Here is a 25,992-nt window from a genome sequence, read left to right as displayed (position 1 = left end):
TTTAATTTTATTATGTATCTTTGCTGAACGAAATGTATCATAATAATAATTACATCAATTTCTTTTTTTATAAAAAAAATATATAATATTGAACAAAATAAGCAAGAACATGAAGTTACTAATCAAAATATTGAATATTAACGGGAACATGAAGTTACTCAATAAAATATTGAATATTAACGAGAACATGAATTACTGATCAAAATATTGAATATTAACGGGAACATGAAGTACTGATCGAAATATTGAACATTAACGGGAACATGAAGTTACTGATCGAAATATTGAATATTGTAACAAATGAGCGTACCACACTGGTCCCCGTGTGAATGCACGTATATCCCGTTAATATTTAAAATATTGAATATTAAAGGGAGCACGGAGTTATTGATTAAAATACTGAATATTAACGGAAGATAAAGTTACTTATCAAAATTTTTAATATAATTGAAAACATTAAGTTACTGATCCAAAATTTGAATATTAACGGGAACACAAAGTTACTGATCAAAATAATAAATATTAACGGGAATACGAAGTTATTGACAAAATATTGAATATTAACGAGAACACGAAGTTAGTGATTTTTTTTTTAATATAAACGGAACATGAAGTTACTAATAATTTTTTTCAATATTAACGGGAACAAATTTAGAATATTAACGGGAACACAAAATAATTGATCAAAATAATGAATATTAAGAGAACACAGAGTTATTGATAAAAATAAAGAATATTAACGGGAACATAAAGTTATTGATAAAAATATTGAATATTAACGGGAACAAGTTTGTAATATTAACGGGAATACGAAGTTACTGATCAAAATAATGAATATTAGCGGGAACATGAAGATACTGATCAAAATATTGAATATTAACAAGAACATGAAGTTATTGAATAAAATATTAAATATTAACGAGAACATGAATTACTGATAAACATATTAAATATTTACGGGAACATTAAGTTACTGATCGAAATATTGAATATTAACGTGAAAATAATTTTTATTGATCAAAATATCTCAAACTTTGCCCCAACCTATTAAAAAGAAATTTCTATATTTCACACATCTGGTTTTATGACATTTACCTCTAGAATAATATATATTGAACAAAATAACACGGCCACAACGGATACCCGTGCGGACGCACGGGTATCACGCTAGTATATATATATATATATATATATATATATATATATATATATATATATATATATATATTCAATTATAAAATGTATATGTATTTTAATTAATGTATATATCTGTTAGAGTAATTGATGTTCAGACAACCACAACTAACACAACAACCACATTTATTTTTATTCAATAATCCGGCGTTGGCAACACAAAACAACCGGTAGATCACGATATTACATTGCAAAAACGAAAATAACACAGAACAACTGGTAGTACACGCTCACTCATTGCAACAAATAAAACAACACTTAATCTAAACTACTCAAGTATCATTGCAAGAACGAGTGGATTTTCAACGCCTCGGTTAACTTCTCCACTGTGTGTCTAAAATATTAGATCCACGTCCACATCGTCTTTCACACGATCCCAATAATACATGTACATGCCTTCTGGGTTATTATCCGTCAACGTAATGTATGGACAACGATAATCTATCTGTTTAACTTTCCTGGTTGGACCATCTAGTTGATGAAAACCAGTGTTGATGGCTCTAACAATTCTCTGGAAATTCCAATGGGGCGAACGGCAAACCCGCATGTGACTACCTTCCTAAAAAAAGACCACAGCCCAAACTGAGTTCATTTTTTAGTGTTTGCAGTAAGAATGAAAAAAGAGTTAGTACTTCAACTCCACACACACACCTCTATTTATAGCGGGTGAAATACGGAGGGAAAGAATTTTGTTAATTATTAATAACTTAAATACTAATTGGAAACTTTGTAACGATAAAAAATCATTTCATTGAAATATGCTAAGAGCATTTAATTGAACGGTATAGAAGTTACTGAAATGATAAAGAAACTACGACATCTAGGATATTACAACGGTTAAAACAATGTTTTCTCTGTCCTCCATCATTCGAGTGCATTGGATGTCGTCTTCCATAGTCTCCCACTAACGTTGTCTTTCAAGAAAAATACCACCCCTTGTTCTAAGTCTCTTGATAGATCTGATTTGTTCGCCTGGACTGTACTCCCCGTCCAAAAACCTAAGGATGGTTCTCTTAAGCTGGTCCATGGAATGGATATTCCAAAACATTACATGTATGGGAGGTTTGACGGCAGAGAAAATAATGTATCCGTTCCTTCGACGATAGTCCGGTTGATAGTCGAAACGCCTCACAGGTGGTGGAGGCTCAGAAGTCCGGTGCGTGCTATCTGGCCTTATTTGAGATCTCATTTTTTCGTGTGTGTACTAATGCACACAAGAAACCCTAATTTATAGAGGGACGGACGCCTTGCCTTAGGTCTGTATCACAATTAGGGTTTCATCTAGGGTTTCATCTACAAGAAAAAAATGTAAACCCTAATTTAAAAAAAAAAGTGCTCCTACTAATGCGCCAAATGAAATGGCGCATTAGTGCATTTCTTTAACAAGAAGGCGCCAAATGGTTTGGCGCATTAGAAGGATTTTCAAAAAAAAAAACCAACTCATTTGGTGCATATATATGATATGTGGACCCCTCCTGGCCCCACATGGTCCCCACCTGTTAACGTCTTAATGATTTCAGTCTTTCGCATGCGTCCGAAACGAGTTCCTGCAACCTAGCATGCGTCTGCAACAATTCCTGAAACGATTCCTGATAAGATTCCTGAAACGATTCCTCCTAATACTGCATGTGTCATACCCCAAAATTTGCCCTCATATATTTGTATTGTCTTTTTATTTCGAATAAAGTGACATAGCACAATTGGTAAGGATTTGAGGTTAAAAGGTACAAGAGGCAGAGGTCTCGGGCTCGAATCCCACTTCTAACATGTTTCTTTTTTATTAGTTTTTTAATTTTACTTCTAACTTTTTCCCATTTTATTTAAACTTTAGTTTTAATTTTATTTCTACTAATATTCAAAAATCATAAAAAGGGAGTTTCTTTAAGTATTTAAATTTAATTTTCGTTTTTTTATTATTTATTTATTATTTTTTTTAAAAATATTTTTCATTTAAACCACAATTTTATGCATTTTATATCTCAAAAATCAAAAGAAGAAAGTTTCAATTTTATTGGTTCTATTCTTAATTTTTTTACAACTTGGGTAACAAGTAAAGGAATTTTAAGAAATATTGATCAATCATGATTGAGATTTTATTTTTTTCCTTATTAGTAGACCTAATATGTCTGTATAAATACACTGACGACTAACCACTAATCCTATTCCCACTCACGTACCAACTTAACACCACTAATACACTTCTAACCTATTTCTCAAATCCAAAAAAAAAGGATTCAACCACACAATCGATACCTCTTCATCATCAACCTCAAACCTTGCATAACCTTCATTACCATCACCTTCATAAGGACTCAATCACCTCTCATAGAATCTACATACACGTTTCAACCATAACAAATATCTTGAAGCAAACAAAACAACAACAACCTCCATTGAAATCAAATCCAACAGGTAAAAAAAATAATAATAAAAGGAAGAAGAGGAATCGGAGATCCGACATCGCCACACAAGCTCTCAACCGACACGCACGTGACCGCTCATCCGTGAAGATCTCCACATAGACCGTCGTAGACCAATACACACGTACAGTAGAGGACAATAGCAGGGAAAAGAAGATGTGATGAACAACACTGTGCATCCACCGATTCAACAATAAAAACTCTACAGTACAAAATTGTATATGTTTCTAACACTAACAATTTGTATTCCAAGTGTTGTTCTGTCACAGGGAAAGGAGATCTGAACCGTAAAACCCACGCCGCGCGACACAGCCACCGTGGAAATCAAGCCAGCTAGCCTTTGGAAAAAATTTTCGCCAACCATCGCAGAAATCTCGTCGGAGCAACACCAACTCACGGCCGAAATAGCTATGCGGCGGTCTTCAGCCTTCCAACACCTTCGACGCACACCACTGCCGTCACTCACGCAAACAATGTCGTGAAGATCCACCCGCAGCTCCATCGGCGACCATCATCCTCTTCGCTTCAAACCGCGCATCTAAATCCATCACGGTACAATACCCGTTCATGATTGTTGATTTTGGTTCACAAATATTTATGGTTATTTTGGTGAAAGAGAGAAGAGAATACGAATGGGTTTCCTTTTGCTTACTGATATAAAGGTGTTGTGGTTTCTCTTTTATTTTGTTAAAGTAATTCATGCCGCATGTCAATATCTAAGTGGGGCTATCGTTTGATTGCAAGGGTCAAATATATTTTATTTTTCAGCTTATCACGTACAGTAGATGGGAGCGCGTGTTTTGCCCATTAGGTTGTTGTCTTTGTTTTTATTTTCATCATCATATGTTTTATTGATAAATTTAGTCCTTAGTTAGTTGGTTTTTAATTAATTTATATTATTAGGTTTAGTTATTAAATTAACTTAGATAATTTAATTCTTTATAAAAACTAAAAAATACTAAAAACATGCACGTTCAGTTTCATGTATTTCTTTTTTTTCAATTAGATATTATATATAATCATTATGCTAAAGCACCAAAAACACAAATGATGTAGTTTATCTTTTAATTTTGTTTAAAGTTTAATTATTATTATTATAATTATTTTTTTATATATTTTGTTAATCTTTCTAGCATTTCTTCATCTATTTTTCGTACCCCCATTTTTTGGTTTTTGCGAGGTACTGTCATCATCGTGAGCGTTGGACTGTTTTGCATACATTCATAGCTTATGTCTGCGCGGATTAATCCAACGTTTCAGAGCCTGCAGTCCCATGGTGGACCTTCAAGAGTCGACCACACCTGATAGAGCTAAGTGCTTTTTAATTTTCCTTTTTTTAATTACATAATGTTTTTAGGGAGTGCAACTTATTAACTGAATTAGCATCACGTAATCTTATAAGATAACATAACTGAACATAATCACGTGATTGGTGCACACACGCACACTTTTGGGTAAACCTCTCTTTTGCCTGTTACCTCAGCCATGTTGCCTCGACTAAAGATCATGGTCCCTAATGATGTTGCCTTCGATACACATGATCTCGACCCTCGAAAGTTGCCTTCGAAAAGGCTGAGGTATCCTCTGGCTGCCTACAAAAAAGGCTATTCTGATCCTTCCCTTAGACTACCTGCCTCTCTATGGCATGGGTCAATCTTATGGCGAACGATAATACGATGACCCGTTTACCTCCAAACGAAAGGCTTCCTGCCCTCTTATGGCAAGGATAGATCCTTTCATCCTGAAAGGCTAAAAGAAACCTATCATCTAAGTTTAAGGTAATTGCCCCTAATTGCTTTAACTTGCTCTAAACTTTTATATTCTTTCTCATAATCCTTCAAAAGGGCTACGCTCATTTACGAGCTAAAGTCCATATCTTTTTCATCTACATTTCTAAAAAACAAAAGCGAGCAAAGCAATTAAGAGCCCATGGAAAACCATGGATGCAAAGGGTGCCTTACACCTTCCCTTTGCATAATTACCCCTCGAACCCGTTTTCTTTTAAAAAGGTTTTTTCTGTTTCTTTTAGCCTTTGTAACTTGTTTGAATAAAATAAAAGTCGGTGGCGACTCATGCTTAACCGTGACATTTTGATTATAAAAGTCAGTTCACCGTATTACAGCATGCATGCAACCCTAGCTGACACCTAGTTCTGATCTGCATGCATGTCACCATGTCTTGTCACTGAAAGTTAGGCTGCATGCATGCCAACAATTTCTGCACAAGCAGCACCTAGCAACTATGGAAGTGTTGACATGTCCAGCATGCAACTTGTTACCGTTTTTGCCTCAAGAGTATATAAACCACTTAGGACTCTGTAGACTTCTCATCACTTTCACTCATCTACTCTCACAATAATCCTTTTGCCTACAACTTCCAAATTTTCATACTTCAACCATGTCTCTCTTAACAATGGGTGATACACACCGAGGAACCCCCGAGAACATCGCTACCTTTGTAAGTATTTTAGTATTACGTTAATATCATGCAACTGTCTGTGATTAAATAACTGAATTTTTTTTGCATACATAATTATTTTCAGAACGCTCAACGTTTCCGGACTCGTAGTCACTCGACCATCTCTCCGGACGACCGCATAAGACCCTACTTTGACGTTGCTGGTTTCAGACCGATTAGCACCATCGCTGAGTCTTCTATTGACCACAAATTTGTTCTTGCATTGCTAGAACGCTGGAGGCCAGAGACACACACCTTCCATCTTCCAACAGGGGAGTGCACCATCACCCTGGAGGATGTTCATATGTTACTAGGCCTTCTAGTTGACGGTAAGGCAATTAATGGCTGTGTAATGCAGGCAAATTCCTTATGCTTTCAGGCAATTGGCATAGGCTTGATAGAGGGACAAGTTGGTGCTAGGGGACAAGGTATTAACCTTAAGAGGTTAAGGCTTTATTATGATCAGTTTTGGTTGGATGATGCGTCTCCCCAAGAGACCATACTTCAGAAAACTAGGTGCTACCTACTCTTGCTAATTGGAAACGTTTTGTTCCCAGATAGCACTGGTAACACTGTTAATTTTATGTATCTTCGTTTATTAATGGATTTTACTAGAGTTGGTCTATATAGCTGGGGGTTTGCAGTGCTGGCTACGGTGTACCAATCCCTGTGCAAGAACTCAAAAGCTGATTCTTGCACATTCTATGGATGCGCTCTGTTGGTGCAGGTGTGGGGGTGGTGGAGGATGCCCATACTGGCCCCGGTTAACAATGAAAGTTGGACCTTTCCGTATGCACTGAGGTAAGTTTTTAGTATACCATAGTTTTCATACACAATTAGTGGATTATGATCTACAACACTCTAACTAAATCATTATATTTACGTTGTAGATTTTGCGTGAAAAAAATGGACTTCACACTAAATCCGCGGTCAAATATCACAATGTACCGCACACTGATTGATCACCTAGGACCCCATCAAGTATTATCTCTAATATTTTTCTTTTGTATTAGAGTATTTTTTATAAATATTTTTCCCGAAATAATGTATAACTCTTATGCATGCAGTTCATATGTCGACCGTGTCTCGAATGCGAGTATGAGCCTAAAGCTCAGGATGCAGAAATTTGGACCACAAAGTGTTGCCTGAACCGGTACAACATCATCGAAATGCATCATAGTGACCGGGTCATGCTACAGTTCAGAATGCGTCAACGTATACCCGACCCTCTAGTTGACTTGGGAGTGTGGCACCTCAGATGAGTTAACCATCAATGGACACACCAAAACTAGAAGGATTTTGCACCCGATCACCGCCAGATGTGGAAGGACCGTCGCCAATATGTCCTCAACTTCCCCGTTAGTGACCATGAGATGAAACCGTCCGCCGAGTACATGAGTTGGTATCGTACAGTTACATCCCCTAACTTGTTTATTGCAGCTCCGTTCTATTTAATTGATCCCCGTGCTCACAACTACATCTTACCCCCACAACAACCTGAAGAGGAACAACAACAATAACAACAACAACTACTACTACTACTACTACTACTACTACTACTACTACGGCAACAACAACGACAACAACAACGCCTACAACAACGCCAACAACTACAGCAACAACAACTACAACAACAACAACTGCAGCAGCAACAACAAAATCTTTTCAGTACTCCATCCCGTTCCGCCCGCAACTACCGACAACCAAATATGTTCCAATCACAGTCTCAACCTTTACAAGAATCTGAAGACCACCATCATTCCGCGGGCCAATATCAGACTTAATCACAACCATTTGGATTTGCAGCGTTTGCAGGGTCCACAAGGTCTTTCGGCCAAAACTTTACGCCCGGTTCGTCAAGCCTACATCTAAGTCCCGACGATGGTCCTCATGGTGAATCCTCTCACCGTGGCACCCCCTCCGGTTGTGCAACACCGTCGAACCAATTCGGATTTAATCAAGGTAGTTCTAGTGCTGCTGGATGCTACGAACCTGAAGTCTTTTCCCAACCCACTCCACCACCACGACTTAACACGTTTGAGGGGATGGGTAACCGACTTTACAATAGCCGTTTTCCGGAAAATTATGGGGGCGTAGACGAATTCATAGACAGCGACCCACGAGACATCCCACTTCCAGGCCCAGTGACACAGACCCAGCAAGAAGCACAAAGGGGCAGGGTTAGGGGTAGAGCAAGGGAAAGGGGTGGTGCCAATCTTCGCGGAGGGATCAACGATCGCGGTAAACGTGTGATAACAAGATCAGGGTGCGGAACAGATGGCTATCTTGGTGATGGACGCCATTGGGCATTTTGTTGTGTTTTCTTTAATCAATTGTGTCGATGTATCGTTTCTCTAATCATTTGTAATCGATGTTTTGTTTCTTTAATCTACTGTAACCGATGTTTCGTTTTCGATTATCAAATGACAATTTACGTTTTGTGCACTACATTTTTAAGACTAAAAAATTTTTTGAAAATTTATATATATATATATATATATATATATATATATATATATATATATATAACTTAACTAATAAAAAAATTGGAATATTAAAAATATATATATTAACATAACTTAACTATAAAAAAAATTAAAAAAAAAGTAAATAAAAAAAAGAAAGATGGGCTCGTTTTCTTTATGTGTGAAAATGTCTCTATAAAAGCCTCACTATAGCTAGAACAATTTTCAGCAAACATTGAGAAATTCATTTTAATAAGTAAGATGGGCTCGTTTTCTTTATTGTGTATATTTGTTTTAATAATCGTTATGGCTAATAGTCATATAACAAAGGCTCAAGATCAAGCTCTAGCTCATATTTTCGTCCTCAATCTCGTTTTTGTTTCATCCTCTTCATTTACGTGAGTCCTTAGATAGAAAATTGGGGCTTTGTATGTTGGGCATAATTGGGGTTTAGGGATAGTGAGAGATAATGCATGAATATTTGTTGCTAACATGCTTTAAGTGTTAACTACTAGTTGTTTATGTTAATTATTGGTTAGATATGTTCCTAATTCGTGCATACAGGTGAGAAGAAGAGGTTAGGATACCCCATGGCAGAACTGATGCGTTCTGCATTTTTCTGCAACAGTGATGGTTCGCTAAGCGGACTACGGTTGCTTAGCGGATGCTGTTGATGAATTTTCAGAACTCGTGAGTCCGCTAAGCGTACTAAGGTCGATTAGCGGCTGTAGCTTGGAAATTAAATTTTATCGTGAGCCCACTAAGAGGACAATGGTCGCTTAGCGGATGTTGTTTGATGCAGAAATTTTGTTTCTCCCCTTAAGTGCAGTTTTGGTTTCATAATCGGAACCAGACTCCTCCCCGACTACTAGTGCATACCTATAGGTCGCATGTACTCTATTTATGGCATGTATTCTCTTAATTTATTTCAATTACCTATGTATGCGTATTATGCATAATATTGAGAAATGGTAATTCAATTATTCGTGAATACTTATTTATGCATATGAATGAAATACAATTTTATGTGATAAATCATGATTAATTGCTAATGCCCGTTGTTTCGGTTAAACATTCGGGATTGTTGCATTGTGTGTTCCGATGATTGTTATGCGTGTGGTATGCTAGAATCGAAGTAGGAAAACTACTAGGTGATAAGGCGCCATTGTTGATGGACTAGTTTCCAAAGTTACCATTGTGATGTGTTCATGAGAGTCTATATGGCACGTCTCACTTGCAGAACACATCGGTGTTCTTTGTATGACGAACACACCTTAGCTACTATTGCAGTGTGCTTGTGAGAGTCTTTACGGCGTGTCTCACTTGCAAAACACACTTGGCGTGATTTGTATGGTGGAGTAGTGATGCACTTAGGAGATATCACCTGGATAACTCACCTCTAGTGGTGCCATGTAGGCTACATCACTAGGCTCCTACCTAGATGGGCTTGTGCAGTCAATTAGGCGTCTTCGCACTTGCGGAAACCATATTGCGTATGGATGTTAACGGGGTTGTGACGCCACATAGGCAGTTTCTTCGCTATAACTCGTCACAGATGAAATTCCATGAAGGACTCATCCGCTTCATCTAGCGATGGTCTTGTGCGAGCCTTTTTGACGATAGACACTTGGTGACTCACCGAGGGTGTGTGGTGCAGCCTAGGTAGACCGGTTGTTACTACTTCTGGATTCCCCGTACATGGATATGGGTTTGCATATGTGTTTGTGGTTGTAACTCGGTGAATTGAATTTTTATATTTAAGCAAACAAATGTTGTGGTGAGCAAGAGTCGCCACCGACTTTTATTTTATCCAATAAGAAAGGCTAAAAGAACAGAAAAAGACCTTTTAAAAGATTTTGAGTTCGGGGAGTAAATTATACAAAGGGAAAGTTTAAAGCACCCTTTGTATCCATGGTTATCCATGGGCTCTTAATTGCTTAGCTCACTTTGTTTTCAAAAATGTTTGAAATGTAATGTGTGAATAGAAAAAGATTCGTTAAGAACTTTAGCTTGTAAATAAGCGTAGCCTTGTTTTGAATAAATTTGAAAATAAGTGGAAAAAAATATTTTGAATTTGGAATTTAAATTTGAAAAAGAGCAAGCAATTCAAAAGCAATTACCCTTAAGTTAGATTTTTTGTTCTTTTAGACTTTAATGTGAAAAGGCTATCCATACTATAAAGAGGGCAGGTAGTCCTTTCATTGGATTTGAAAAGGGTCATCGAAATTATCGTTCGCCACAAGACTGTCCCTACCATAAAGAGGGTAGGTAGTCTAAGGGAAGGATATAATAATCATTAATCTTTTTAGGCATCATGCGATGATACCTTAGCAATTGGGACAATCATCATGTTTTACCGAGGCAACATCGAGGGACAAAATCTTATGATGATTTCAATGAATTAAGGCAGCATTTGCTTTAGGTATCCTCGGAATCGAGGGACTTGACTATTTTTCACAAATAAAGGCAACAAACAACAGTAATAAGGCAACAAGGCAACAAGAGGGATTACCCTAAAGGTGTGTGTGTGTGTGGCACAATCAGGTGGTTCAATTCAGTTACTTTATATTATAATTAGTGATGCTAATTCAGTTCAAGGCTTGCACTCCCTAATATTACTAACCACGCAGTTTAAAAATACAGAAGTTAAAGGTAGAAAAATAAAAGTCCTACGCTATTACAATAAACACATGTGGGCAGAAAAAAATAATAGCGGAAATATAAATCTAAACTATTACAATAAACACCTGCAGGGAAAATAGAGGCAAAATATAGAAGGAATATAATAAGCCATTACAAGGATTTGGGGCAAATACAAAATAGAGGAAGAATTGAGCGCGAAAATAAAACCTTACAAATCATAAGGTAACAGATCAAAAATTAAAAGGGTTAGGAAAAGGAAAAACAGTGATTAATAGTCATGGTGAAAAATAGTTAGCCAAAAATAAAATCATGGTTTGAAAACCTAAAAATTAAATTAGCCTAAAATTCTAATTCGATTAAATTAAATTAATCCTAAATAAATTTTCCTAACAATTAATCAAACTAACCTAAAAAACCAATTAATTAAAAATCCTAAATTAAATTAAATTATCTAATTACCCTAAATTAAGCTTACTAATTAATTATGATATTATTATTGAAAAGATTAATGGAAGAAATTTGATCCTAAGTTTAAAGCTAATTGCTAGGTTAATGGATTAGTTATATAAAAAAGGAAAAAGAAAAGCAATAATAATTTTTTAAAGGAAAAAAATAAAAGAATCAGAAGAAAAACCAGGTTAAAGGCGTTGGATCTGGTGTGCCATGTCTGTGAGTGTCCATGGTGAGACTTCTTGTTGGACGAGTTGGATTGAGTCTTGAGAGCATCTGAGGGTTGCGATGTGAGGATACACTGTGGTCATGGATGGGGCCGTAGCGCAGGATCTGTAAGTAATGTCATCAATTAAAAAAAAATTAAAGGGAAACGTGAAAAGCTGGAATCGAACCCTCCCCCCTTAGAGTCACATGTTCCTAAGTCTGACCACCTGAGCTGGATTTATTCACTGGCATAGAAACAAACAACAAACAATAAATATGTTAAGCAAATTCCATTGGAGAATTTTTGAATGAGTCAAACCAGGGGCCCACGCGCCATGAGCCAGCCAATCAGAGGTGGAAAGAGGAAAATAATCATTTGACCAGCCAACGAAAAACTGCCACGCGTGGAGAGGAAGTTTGAAGTGTTGACCGACCAGCAACAAATTGCCACGCGTATGGTTTATGGCCCGAGGACTGTTCATCGTCACCTTCCTTGTCTCCTGCGGAATTCCTTGCGATTTTTCCCATGGAATTACCTGCGGATTTTTCCGCAGGTACACCTTCTTCTTGCTAGTGATCCCAAACTGTCCATGAACGACACTGTATGCTTCCAAACATTGCCCAGATCATTAAATGAGGATGTTTCGAGCATGATAGCGTCTTGGGTTTGATCTAAAAGCCCATGCATGAAGAGATTCGAAGGGATGGAATCTCTTGCCCTAACAATGGCACTTCATGATCCAAGCTCCCAAGCTTCGCTGCGAGGGTTCAATCTTGATCTAACCATCACCAGGAACTTGCACATATGGTTAGCTCACATTTAAACACGTTAAACATTGAGATATAAAATAAAGAACACACATGAATATGAAGAATGCATGGTATGAATTCTGAGCGTGCACAAGCATGTCTAATGATTTGAACGTACCTTTACTTACCTCAGGAGCAGAATGGGACGAGTGAGAAGCTTTAAAACTGACTGGAAACAAAGAATGATCGTGCCCTAGTTTTGTAAAAAATTTCTTCTTTGAAACCCTATTCCTTGGTTGCCAAAATCCTCTAATTTTCGTCCCCTTAAGATTGGTGAGTGTTCTCCTTATATAGAGGAATGGAATTAGGTCAAAATATTTGAGAGAATCACATAAAATCATGTGTTTTTATGGTGAGAAATTTGATTGAAATTTGATTGAAAATTTTTATTTTTATATCAATTTTAATCCAATATTTTCCAACCCTCTTGTCACAAAATTTGCATCAAATTTGGCCCTCTTGATTGCTTAGAATTGACTAAAAATCAAATCTTTCATTAAAACTAATTTTCCATATTTTATAATGATTTATTTGCATTTAAATGAATTAAAATTCAAATAAACAAAATAAATATTATAAAAATAAAGTAATTAGTTTAAGGATGTTCATAAATCCTATGGACATGTTTGGGACCCATGTTTTAGGCCCATTTGTCCAAAAACACAAAAATATGCAATTAGGGTTTTATATTTTTCTTGAAAGTTGACCAACTACTGAGCCTCGTATCTCTTTCAATTTTTATCATATGACCATGTTCTAAGACTTTTTGGAAATCCCAAGATGTCTTCTATAATCCACTTTGGAACATATTTTTCATTTGGATATTTTATCTTGATAATATGGCTCCTGACAAAAAAACAGTTTTTTGCGATCTTCTAGAAGGAAGTGTATTGTATTGGCTCATATCTCTTATGCGGAAGCATTTCTTGACCTTGATCCCAACATCAAAGTTGTAGAGAATTTAATTTCCTTGAGAATGGGCTTTGGTTGAGGAATGTTTGATAAAGTATGAGAGAGATATGATCAGTCAAAGTTGGGTTGACTTTTAGTTCAAAACCCTAAATTAGTAACTTGGACATTTGTTAATTTCTGAGCTTTCCTTGATGAATCATGATCAATCCTTGATCAAATGATGAATGTAACTTCAACACATTGATGTTGACCAAAAATCAGGGGTTTTGACTGTGATTTGTGTTAGACAATAGGAATGGTCTATAAGGGGGTAAATAGACCACCTTTTTTCGACTTAAGAAAATTTTTAGCTTTTGAAACGTGACTTCCCTGAATCACTTAATTGTTTCCGAGCGATCGCGTCATCGGGGACCAGATACGTGCACTAAACCGAATAGATGAAAAACGGCGAATAATGAATTATGTTTTAACGAATTTATCAATTACGTCAATTACACACTTGATAGTATATTACTCACAATGAACGTTTAACACTAAAATTTGAAATAATTTGATTGAGGAATTTTATCGAACACTTGGTGATCGATATTTACCAAACCTTAATTTTTGTTCAACAATGGAAATATAAAAAAACGAATAGAAACAAGATAGAAGTAAGAACGATAAGGAACACGAGATTTGTTAAGGCAGTTCCTCTATCGTCCTCGTAGGAGTACGTCTGCCCCTAATTTCAAATGAAATTAGGAAAGTTTTATTTGATTGCAAAATGTTTAACAAGGATAGAATTTACCAATCACCAACTACACACATGCAGTAAAATTGAGAACAATTCGATCCTCCCCTTGATTCAAATTGAATCAAGTCAATGTCAATGATCTTCACCGATCAAGACCCCGATCGTTCCTTTTTCAATCCTCCGGTTGTAGCAAAGTTGTTGAGCGGATCTTCAATCCCTCAATCCCTTATGCACGGCTGAATTGATTACCAAAGCGAATCGATCGTCAAAAACCTTCGTACCAAATCTTTGATGAAGAAGGAAAAACCCTAAGGTTTTATACAAGAAACACCCTCAACAATCTTCACTCGAACAAGACAAATGTCTATTGTCGAATCTCGAACAAGACAAATGTCTACCGTCGAACCTTATCAACACACGTTCCTTACTCCGATCGAAAACGATGATTATGTGTGATTTTCGATCAATAAACAAAAGGTTGAAGATGAGAAGAAGCTTGAGTATATCTTTCACGTTTCTTGTTAAAATGCTTGAGAATGATCAATTGGATATTTATACTACACTCTTTGCATAGGCTAATTAGAACACATCAAAAACTATTATAAGAAGCGATAGGTCGACCTGCTGCCCTGCATAGGTCGACCTATTAAGAATTTTGCACCTGAAAATAAACTAAGTGTGACATTTGCGTCGACCTGAAGGGTCGGCGTGCGCATACCCGTGAATTCCTCAAAATGCCATGCGTCGACCTGAGCCATCAATGCGTCGACGCATTTTGTTCGTACACTAAATCCTTGAGTCACCAAGATTTGATGCGTCGACTTGAAGGGTCGGCGTGCGCATACCCGGTATTTCTCCAAAATACCATGCGTCGACCTGAGGAGGCAATGCGTCGATGCATTCAGACTTTACATGAAATCCTTCATAAAATGCTTGTAGTAGGTCGACCTATAGTATTTGTGAGTCGACCTATTAGTGTCTTGTAGCCAAAAGTGCTTGTCTTTGTTGAATCCCTTTGATTTCTATGATTCCATTCTAATTGTAGTTAATTCACAATGTTTTGACATCATGAAAACTACACCATTGCCCTCACAATTTGACCATAGATGACTTTCAGGTCAAACTGGTCGACTGTTGACCATTTGAACTGTTGACTGAGCAATCTTATGAATCATAGTTTGAAACTTGGCATGAGTATACTATGAGGCATATGAGAGACCATGAAGTCCACCTGAAATATTAGAAGTTGATTTTACTTGGAGAGAAACAAAACCCTAGTTGTGGGTTGTTGTTTAGGGGAGAGACTGCATGCTTCCTTCTTGTGTATCTTCGAGCATTTGAAAGTCAGATGGACTGAAATATGAGTAAATATGATGGGCAAATTTTGGGGTATGACAGTGGTACTATTTGTGTACTTGTGATATGATGACTCCTATGGTGGACAATTCTTGTGCTTGCTCCGTACTTGTACCAGATGTGAGGATAACTCCGAATCAACGGTGGATTTGGTTTTGTTAAGCATGTACCTTTTAGATTCTAGCGGACCTATAGGAATGGCGGACTCACTGAGATTTAGTAATCTCATCCCATTCCAATTCTATCTTTTTCAGGTAGTTCGAGAAAAGATTGTGGTAAGGACAAGATGGATTAGTCCTTTAACGACTCTTAGTTGGATGTTTATCTTTTATTCTATCTTCGTGCCTTCTTAGTACTTCTACTTTGGATATTGTACTAGAATGATGTATTATTTTGGCCATGATACATTCGGCTTTTGTATCTTGTACTGATGAAGTACTTCCATTTTCCGCTGCGATGTTATGTATTGTTGTCTCTATGTACCATTATTAATACTTTATGCATATTATTCTAGACATATATGTGTAGGGCCGGCTCTGGGCCAGGGCAAGTAGGCCCACAGCCCAGGGCCTCAACAAAATGGGGTTGTAGGTAAAAAATAATAATGCTAAAATATTAAATTATATATATTTTAGTGAAAATTATATACGACATGTTGCTTGGCCCAGCGGATTCACCAATGCTATGTGAGCGTGGAGTCTTCAGTTTGAGACTCTGCAGTTTTTTTTAGTTGAATATTATTTTACCTTAGTGGCATAACTATAGTAAATAAACATGGCAATTAAAACCTCCCATTGCTTATTTTTTTACCTTAGTGACATAACTACCGTAAATAAACATGGCAATTAAAACCATCTTTTTAAAAAGATAAATTTAATTAATTTTGCCAATTTTGTATTCGTTGGAATTCTTATAATTTTTTTAAATTTATTTTAATATAAATTTAAAAATTATTTATATATTATAATTAAATTTTTAAACTAAAAATCAACCCAAAGAACCAACCTAAATCCAACGAAAAAACCGTTTTACAAGCGCCCTCCAACCAAAGTAAATGTTCAACAGTCGAAGTGCTCGTACCAACAATAGGCAACCGAAGCCACAAACACAAACGGTTCCACCAAAGAGAAGTTATCCTACACAATAAAAAGAGATGCTCTAAATCTTCCTCAACTTCCAAACACAACGGACAAAATACCATGCCATTGATATCGAGAACACCTCGCTTTACCAATTCCAACTTCGTGGGAAGTCTATTCCAAATTAATCTCCACCCAAAAAGATGAATCTTACTAGGCACTTTCGTTTTCCATAAGCGGGAAAAAGCCAACAACAAAGAAGATGAAGAAGAAGAGGAATTCCCAACGGGTACCGAAGGTAAAAACAACACTAACGAATTATAAGCATTACTAACCGAAAAACCGGAAACATCCCGCCACCACACAAATCCATCCACTTCTTCACCAAGAGGAGACACCGGAAGAATAATAGATAATAAATAATCCCGTTGGGCCGCGGCTGCCCCGTGAAGAGAAAAACCCGGAAAAAACGGCTTCCACATCCACAAAGCACCATTCCAATCGCCTAGCTCCGCCACTTTGCAATGAATATCATCCACCAAACAAAATATATCCGGAAAAAGAATGCTAAAAGGAGTATTTCCCAGCCAAGGATCAAGCCAAAATTCAAAAAAATTACCCGCTCCAAGTTTGTAAGAAATTGAGTCTTTGAACCAATTTGATGAATTGTTGGAAGGAAGCGCTCCTATGGTACAAAGATCCCTCCACCATAGAGAAACCTTACTCCTAGAATTAAAGGAAGGTTCTCTAAGCATTGATCTTTTAATGTCTCCATACCTACAAGAAAGAAAGTTAGTCCATAAAGAGTTTTCATCCTTCAAGATCCGCCACTTCCACTTGCTCAATAAAGCCATATTAAATCTCCCACAATGTTTCACCCCAAGCCCCCCTTTTAACTTCGGTTGGCACACCTTATCCCAACTAATCTTCTTCTTATCCTCACAACTCCCCCAAAGGAAGGAACATTGAATGGAGATAATATCTTTGATAATAGAAATCGGAGCCTTATAAAACGAGAACAAAAAAATCGGAATGCTAGACAAAATAGAATTCAACAAAACCACTCTCCCTCCAATAGAAAGGTGTTTGTGATGCCACCCTCCAAGTTTTCTTTTAAGCTTAGAAACAATAGGTCTCCAAACCGCACACCTCCTCGGATTCACCCCTACCGGTATACCAAGAAAAACAGAGGCCGAGGAGCCAATGTCGCAACAAAGAAAGGATGACGCCGCTTGAATAAACTCCGGTTCAAGATTAACCCCAAAAAGCCTACTCTTAAATAAGTTAACTTTGAGGCCCGACGCAAGCTCAAACCCTCTAAGAATAGCTTTAAAGGTCCACAAATTATTCCAAGAAGCCTCTCCAATTAGAACGGTATCATTGAAGTATTGAATATTAACGGAAAAATAAAGTTTATTGATCAAAATATTGAATATTAACGGAAACATGAAGTTAATAATCAAAATATTAATTATCAACAGGAATATGAAGTTATTGATTAATTTATCAAAATAATAAATATTAACACAAATATGAAATTAATTGTGAAAATATTTTTCTATTATTGTGTTTAATAGACTTTGCATTAACTCACATAATACAAGAGAAATCCAAGAAATGTGGTAGGATATTTTCAATTGATAAATATACATGTTAATATCGACATATTAATAATTATAATGGTATAAATCAAATATATTCATACTAATTCTAAAACACAATTCATTAACGAAGAGAGTCAAAACCAAAATGATCAATACCCGGACCAAATTGGATCCACTCCCCAAAAGCCGACGTATATGTTTGGATTCTTCTTATCAGTATATTTTAGATTTTCACTAGATTGCTACTGGTAGGGCATCACTTAATCAATCGCGAACGCCTTAAAGAGTTAAACAAACTCAATTATTTGACGCATGTCATTTACCTCTTTAATTTTTCTAGTACACTTTCCCATGTGCTATATATTAATAATTGAATAGAGATTCACCAAACTGGACCAGCATAATAATTAGCCCTTAACAATTTCACTCTTAAAAGAACAAAAAAAAAAGTCATAATATATATATATATATATATATATATATATATATATATATATATATATATATATATATATATATATATATATATGAGAAGGAATATTCTTACTATAAAAATAAATTATTAACACTTATTTTAAATTTAGATTTAATCGTTAGATTAAGAAGAATCAATGGTTTAGATTTGAAGTATGTGTTAACATCATATTCTTGGAATAATAATATCTCTCGTTTATATATATATATATATATGAGAAGGAATATTCTTACTATAAAAATAAATTATTAACACTTATTTCAAATTTAGAAATAATCATTAGATTAAGAAGAATCAATGGTTTAGATTTGAAGTATGTGTTACATCATATTCTTGGAATAATAATATCTCTCGTTTATATATATATATATATATATATATATATATATATATATATATATATATATATATATATATATATATATATATATATATATATATATATATGATCAATTAAAAAATTTGAATTAAATAAAATATATAAAAAATTTCATTAGAATTAAATACATACATTTCAATAGAATACTATGTTGACACATGTTTAATATTTTTCATAAAAAGATCATTAGAATTAAATACATACATTTCAATAGAATACTATGTTGACACATGTTTAATATTTTTCATAAAAAGACTTAACATATTCAAATAATGGAATATCTTAGAGGCCAACTGAGAGAAAAATCACAAATAAAAACAAATTAGTATGTTCTGTCACGAATGAGACTCGTGTGGACCATTTTAATGTTTGTGTTTCAGTTTCATTTTTCTTCTTAAATACAATACCACAAACCTACACTATACTTCCCTTGTCTCAACTCTCTTTCCAAACTATTTTATCTATTTCACTTCTACATATGGGAGAAGAAGCACAAGAACTGCAACTTCACCAAATAGGTATGTCACATAATCTAATTTAATTATTTTATCAAAATTTTATGTTTATGACAGGAAAATATAAACAGTTAACTATTTCCTATTTTTCTTTTACTATATTATTTTGTTACTATGTTCACATGATAATATGTATGAATTTTTGTAGAAGCTAATGAAGCCAAAGAAACATTATCATTGAAAGAAAATTGCTTTGAAGATCAAAAAAATATTATGATAAGTAAAAAAAGAAGATATTACTTCAAGATAGCCATTTATGCTGCACTTGTGTTGGTAGGGCAGTCAGCTGCAACACTTCTTGGAAGATTGTATTATGAAAAAGGAGGAAAGAGTAAATGGATGGGAACACTTGTTCAACTTGCTGGTTTCCCAATTTTATTACCTTATTACTTTTTCATCACATCAACCAAAAAACTCGCCTTAAATAAAAATAATAACATCGTTAATCCAATTCCAAATCCACCATCTATTTTCATGCTAGCTTTTGTGTATGTCTCAATTGGTCTGATAATTGGATTAATTTGTTACTTATTTTCATTTGGGCTGTTATACCTACCTGTCTCTACTTTTACACTTATTTGCTCATCCCAATTAGGTTTCAATGCTTTATTTGCTTATTTCCTGAATTCACTCAAGCTCACACCTTACATAATAAACTCCTTAGTCCTTCTAACAATTTCTTCCTCCCTCCTTGTGTTTCAAAACGAGTCGTCGAATTCCACAAATGTTTCAAAGAAAATGTATGTGATTGGATTCATATGCACTTTAGGTGCAGCTGCAGGGTATGGATTGGTCCTTTCCCTTACACAACTAGCTTTCAAGAAGGTTGTGAAGAGTGAGAGTTTCAAAGCTGTTATGGATATGATAATATATCAGTCATTGGTAGCTGTTTGTGTCCCTCTAGTAGGACTATTTGCAAGTGGAGAGTGGAATGGTATAAATAAAGAAATGGAAGAGTATGAGTTGGGGAAAGCTTGTTATGTGTTGAGTTTGAGTTTCACTGCCATAGGTTGGCAAGTCTTTAATATTGGTTGTGTTGGACTTATTTTCGAGTTCTCTTCTCTATTTTCTAATGCTATAAGTGTTGTGGGATTGCCTATTGTTCCTATATTAGCTGTGTTTTTCTTTGAAGACAAAATGCATGGGATTAAGGCCATATCTATGGTACTAGCTGTTTGGGGCTTTATATCTTATATGTATCAACAATATTTGGATGAGAGCAACGCCAAGGCAGAGAAGAGTGACACTCGTCATGTTACAAAAGTGATGTCTCCTTTGGAAGTGGAGGATATAAGACGGTGATGACGGACACGTGTTAATCCAATGATCAGGCCAAGAAGAACTAATTCAATATGTAAATTATAAAAATTGAGTTGGTTTATATCATTGGTTCTTTTTTATGTTGTTGTGAACCATATATGATTAATTAATATATCTTAGTGAAATAATATTTGAAAAAGTTATGAGTAAAATGGTATTTCAAAAAATTTAGAACTCTTAAATTTGATGTGTTTTTATGCCCTACGACATAAACCAGTAGACACTTTTAGCGATGACTATTATAGATGTAGATCCATGGGTATATGTGTCACTACATGAGCACAACGTGTAAAAGAGAGCGAAACAGGAAGACATGGTGGAGACTGATTGGTCAGAGTTATAGGAGATGACCGCAAGATTGATTCTTTGATGTGTATTGATTATTGAATATTGGCGTGTATAATATCTTGGAGAATTATAAGTATGTGTCCAAGGTACTGATGAACAAATTTTTTCCAGAAACATTGACTATAAATTCAGAAGATGTAGGAAGGATTTGATTTGCAATAATATGTCAATACCTTTAACATCATAACGCCCTGTCTGGTGAGGCTAGTGGTGAAGGTCGTTGACAAATGTAACACCCATTTTCTAACTCTAAATTATGACAATTATTCACAAAGTATTCATATGCATATAATATAACGAGTGTCACATGTTATTTTTACTGTAATGAAAACCTAGAACAAACATATAAAACATGCGCTAATCATATTGTAACACAATTTGACACTTCATGCTTTCATATATAATGCATATCGCACGCGGAAGAATAAATACAATTCAAACAATTTCAATGAATATATCACATACTATACTCATCTACCAATTCAAAATAACATAATCACTATGCTATATGTGTAGTGCTAAAAAATGCTCGAGGTATCTACACACTCGAAAAAGAACAGAGTCGCCACCGATCTTTATTTGTTCCAAAAAGGAAAGGGAAAATATCGAATAAAACCCATGAATAAAAACAAATGGATAAGACGGTCATCGCAGCCAAATTAGGGTTCGGGAGTCGGTTAAGCAAGGGGAAGGTATTAGCACCCCTCACCTCCATCGTACTCGATGGGACCCATTTAGTTAGTTTTATGAACGAGCGTTTGCGTAATGTTTGCACTCTTTAGTTTATTAATCAATAAAAGAGAAAAGAAAAAGGATTTTATTTTTTATTATTTTGCTCGCCGAGACATCGCGTCTTGTGCCTACGTACTCCCTAGTGCAATGGGAAAGTCAGAGCGACCGTAGTTCGGGAAAAAAACTACGAGTTTGTAGATTGGTTTTATGAAGGATCAAAGGTATTCAAGAGGTGTGCACTTCTTGTCACTCGATCACATCGATTTAATTAAGAAAGAATTTTTTAAGTTTGATTCAAAGGATCAAAGGTATTCAAGAGGTGTGCACTTCTTGTCACTCGATCACTTCGATTTAATTAAGAAAGAGTTTTTTTTAAGTTTGATTCAAAGGATCAAAGGTATTCAAGAGGTGTGCACTTCTTGTCACTTGATCACTTTGATTTAATTAAGAAAGATTTTTAGCATTTGATTCAAAGGATCAAAGGTATTCAAGAGGTGTGCACCCCTTGTCACTTAATCACTTCGATTGGATTAAGAAATAATTTTGAAAGTTTGATTCAAAGGATCAAAGGTATTCAAGAGGTGTGCACTTCTTGTCACTCGATCACTTTGATTTAATTAACGGGAGGTTTTTTAAAAAAAGTGTTAATCCAAAAGAATCGGGGTATTCAAGAGGTGTACACTTCTTGTCACTCAATCTTTCGGTACCGTTTAAAGAATTTTTGTAAAAAAGAAACTCGACGTTGAATCGAGAATTTATTTTGTAACCACTTGGCGTTGGACCAAGGTTTATTGATTTTAAATTTAAAGATTAATCTAACATTTTTAGTATTTTTTATAATAAAATAGAATCTAAATATATAAACATATTTTTTGTATTTTTTGAATAACATTTAAATCTAAACATATTTTTTTATTTTTGTTATATTAGAAACTAAAACAAATATTAAAATAAAAATTGCAATGGAGACCAATCAAATGAAAATAAAAACAGAATTGGATTCTTTAAAGGAATAAATGGGGGTGTGAAACCTAGACTAAGGGTGTAAGGCCCAAATAAATTATAAATAAATAAATAAAAACCTTTGTGGTGGACCGGGTCGGGTCAAACCCGGATCCGCCTTTTACTAACAACATGGTTAGAAAGAAAAAAACCTAAATCAAGAGAAGAGAGGTAACGCCTCTTCCCCTCTCTCTTACTCGTTCCATCTCAATCTGAACATGCTTCTGCTTCCCAAAAAAAACAAAACTCAAAATTCTCCTACAAATCTCTCTCGCTCTTGGTTCTCTCTGTTTCGATCTCTCTGTATTTACTCAACTCAACTCTCTCTATCGCAAATCACGGTTCTCTTCTCACCACAATCAAACAAAACGGATATAGCAGAAACTGTACAATACAGAAAAGCAATAGAGTCGAATTCAAGCACATAACAACGCAGAAATAATGAATCACACCAACACGAACAAAAATCGTTAACAATAAATGAGTCTATTAGGGAGAAGAGATGGGAATACCGCTCGGAAGTTACCGAGGGAAGAGTTCCACCCAAAGTTTTATCTATTTCGTCTGCTCTATTCGCTTCACCTTACTTCTCCTCTTTTATTCCTTCTCTCATTTTGTTGAAAGTGAATATGCATGGAGACGTTTGAACGTTGTTGTGTTGAATGTTGTTTGGTGATTTTGCAAACTTGAGTATCTGATGTCGATTCTGTTTCACATCAGTCTCGCAGGTTTGTTGATTTGAGTTTGATGATGTTTTGTGAAAGTTGCGTCAATGTTGTTGTTGTTGTTGATAGTTTCGCAGATGTGTGAGGATGGCGTGGATGAATAGGTTGTTATAGATGTTTGATGAAGGAATTGGAGGTCGAGTTTGGTTATGATCCCATATGGTTCATGGCTTTTGCAGGTTTTTAAGGTGAAGTTTTAGAACAAAGTTTGGAGGAAGTTTGAGTTGGTTTCAATTTTGACCGAGTTTCCTTACTGATTTTTTTCGTGACCCTCTCTTTTTTTTTTCTCCACCCTTTCTGTTGTGTATGCAGCCTCCCTATATAGAGAGTTTGATATCAGAATTTGGGAGGGAAAGAATTGGTGAATTTTGAACAATTTTGGTAATTTGTTTGTTGCTTTTTGGATGCAGGGCTTGCATAGCTATTATGGTGCAATGCTTTGGAATCCTATGTGCAGGTTTTGGACCATTGCTGCAGGTTAGGCAACAGCATTTTTGGACTGTTTTGTAGGCTGGGCAGCAGCATTTTGGACTGCTTTTTTTGTACTCGGGACAGCAACAAGTTTGGATGAAGACAAGGCATTAGCTAGGCAACAAGACACGCTTTTGGGCAATTCTTTGTAACAAGCATTTGGATTATTTTTTGAATCAAGTTGTGGATAGATTAGGGATATTTGAAATGGATGTAATTAAATTGTGAATGGATGTAATTTTGTATGGAATTTGACTTTTGAATTTTGAAATAATGAACTCAAATTTGAAACTTAGAACTTGCATCTTGATGTATATTTTGAATACCCTTGAATACATGAACACTTTTTCGACTCAAAATAATTCATACAAATGCTTTCTTCAACTTTAAGTCTTGAGAATTTCAAACCTCGCTTTGCATTTCTTGATTCGGCTTCGAGTTAATTCACATGAATTTGATCTTGAAAAGAACATTAGAATGATGAATAAAGTTGAACTCTTGCCATTTTTTTTTAATTGGAATTAGAAATCTCGACGACAACTATGAACTCCAATAACTTGTCTTCCAAGAAATTCATGTAAATGAAACTTCCCATTTAAACTTGAATCACATCCTTTAAATCTTCGATTCAAATCCAATTCAATTTGCAAACAAACAAGTTGAATAGGCAACAAAACCTTGTCAAAAGGATCGTAACCACATCTTTTCTTGTGCAATTCATAATCAATGAATCTTAATCTTCTGACTTTAGGTGCTTAATGATGAAGAAACGACTTTGATTCTATGAAATTTCAAAACAAATTTCAACCTACTGACAAGTATCATCACAAGATGAAAACCTCGATTCAATGATCTTCAGTTGTCTTGGTGTAACCCTAAACACTCTAATTCAAAAATCTTGCACCCTAATGCTGAGAAGAAAAAGAACAGCTTGTAGCTTGATGAGGAAGAAATCTATAATAACCATAACTCAAAACCCTAATTCACGTGGACCATTACTCAAGAGAAGAACCAGATGAATTTGTCTTATTTGGTGAGAAAGTTTCGAAACCAACGTGAAACCCTAAATTGCACAAATGTCGTTCATTTGAAATCATGCCTTAGTGAATGATTGGATGAATGATATGCAAATGATCTAATGGGACAAAATGTATGGGTCAAAAATTGGGGTATGACAATATGAAATTCAAGATCTAGGCAACATAGCCTTTAACAACATATCGAAATTATCATGTTAAAATACGAAGAAGATAACAATATTCAAATAACCAAAACATGAGTTCAAATAAACCCTCCCAGGTGTTACATGACCAGAGCATTTGACTCTCTACCTAATCAAAAGATAAACCAAAGCTCCTCGGCTAAATCCTCGGATAAGCTCACTACTCGTTGGAACCTGCACGTTGTCACAATGAACATCTTTCAAACAGAAGGGTGAGAATTCAAATCATTATAGATAAACATAATAATGGAAAATGTAAAACACAACAAGAATGCATTTCAAGAATTCATCACTCTTCCCATAAACATGCATCATATGCAATTAATCAAGATTCACTTGTTCATGTCATACGACATAGCTCATTCAATTCCAAGTGAATCAAACATGATTACTAAACAATGTACATAATCATATTTCACCAACATATAGATTTTAAGTACATATCTTTTCCAACAACCTTCATGAAGTAA

At 35.3% G+C, this 25,992-nt stretch overlaps 2 protein-coding genes across 3 annotated transcripts; both read left to right on the top strand.

Moving 5' to 3' along the window:
* The first annotated feature begins 3,363 nt into the window (after positions 1-3,363).
* On the top strand, positions 3,364-18,762 carry LOC131662283 (protein MAIN-LIKE 1-like). The gene is made up of 4 exons (XM_058932024.1): positions 3,364-6,071; positions 6,157-6,872; positions 6,962-7,052; positions 7,139-18,762. Exons 1-4 carry the CDS (start codon positions 6,012-6,014, stop codon positions 7,331-7,333), a joined length of 1,062 nt encoding a protein of 353 aa, XP_058788007.1. The 5' UTR covers positions 3,364-6,011; the 3' UTR covers positions 7,334-18,762.
* Positions 18,763-19,550: 788 nt separating this feature from the next.
* LOC131662282 (purine permease 21-like) lies at positions 19,551-21,656 on the top strand. Of its 2 annotated transcripts, none has more exons than XM_058932022.1 (2): positions 19,551-19,705; positions 19,851-21,653. In XM_058932022.1, exons 1-2 carry the CDS (start codon positions 19,666-19,668, stop codon positions 21,002-21,004), a joined length of 1,194 nt encoding a protein of 397 aa, XP_058788005.1. In that variant the 5' UTR covers positions 19,551-19,665; the 3' UTR covers positions 21,005-21,653. The 2 variants fall into 2 exon arrangements, with proteins under 2 accessions (XP_058788005.1, XP_058788006.1); XM_058932023.1 differs by having other exon boundaries at positions 19,560-19,705; positions 19,854-21,656.
* The last annotated feature ends 4,336 nt before the right edge of the window (positions 21,657-25,992 follow it).

This window comes from Vicia villosa, linkage group LG3, assembly GCF_029867415.1.
Source record: "Vicia villosa cultivar HV-30 ecotype Madison, WI linkage group LG3, Vvil1.0, whole genome shotgun sequence".
NCBI classification, from domain to species: Eukaryota; Viridiplantae; Streptophyta; class Magnoliopsida; order Fabales; family Fabaceae; genus Vicia; species Vicia villosa.
This window is presented reverse-complemented; position numbering and strand designations above follow the sequence as displayed.

What these genes read in the sequence shown, in the direction of transcription:
- LOC131662283 (XM_058932024.1), top strand. Translation starts at nt 6,012, where the DNA reads ATGTCTCTCTTAACAATGGGTGATACACACCGAGGAACCCCCGAGAAC. An exon ending in ACCTTTCCGTATGCACTGAG is followed by an intron (nt 6,873 to 6,961) that starts GTAAGTTTTTAG and finishes TTTACGTTGTAG; the next exon opens with ATTTTGCGTGAAAAAAATGG. An exon ending in ATCACCTAGGACCCCATCAA is followed by an intron (nt 7,053 to 7,138) that starts GTATTATCTCTA and finishes TTATGCATGCAG; the next exon opens with TTCATATGTCGACCGTGTCT.
- LOC131662282 (XM_058932022.1), top strand. Translation starts at nt 19,666, where the DNA reads ATGGGAGAAGAAGCACAAGAACTGCAACTTCACCAAATAG. An exon ending in ACTGCAACTTCACCAAATAG is followed by an intron (nt 19,706 to 19,850) that starts GTATGTCACATA and finishes GAATTTTTGTAG; the next exon opens with AAGCTAATGAAGCCAAAGAA.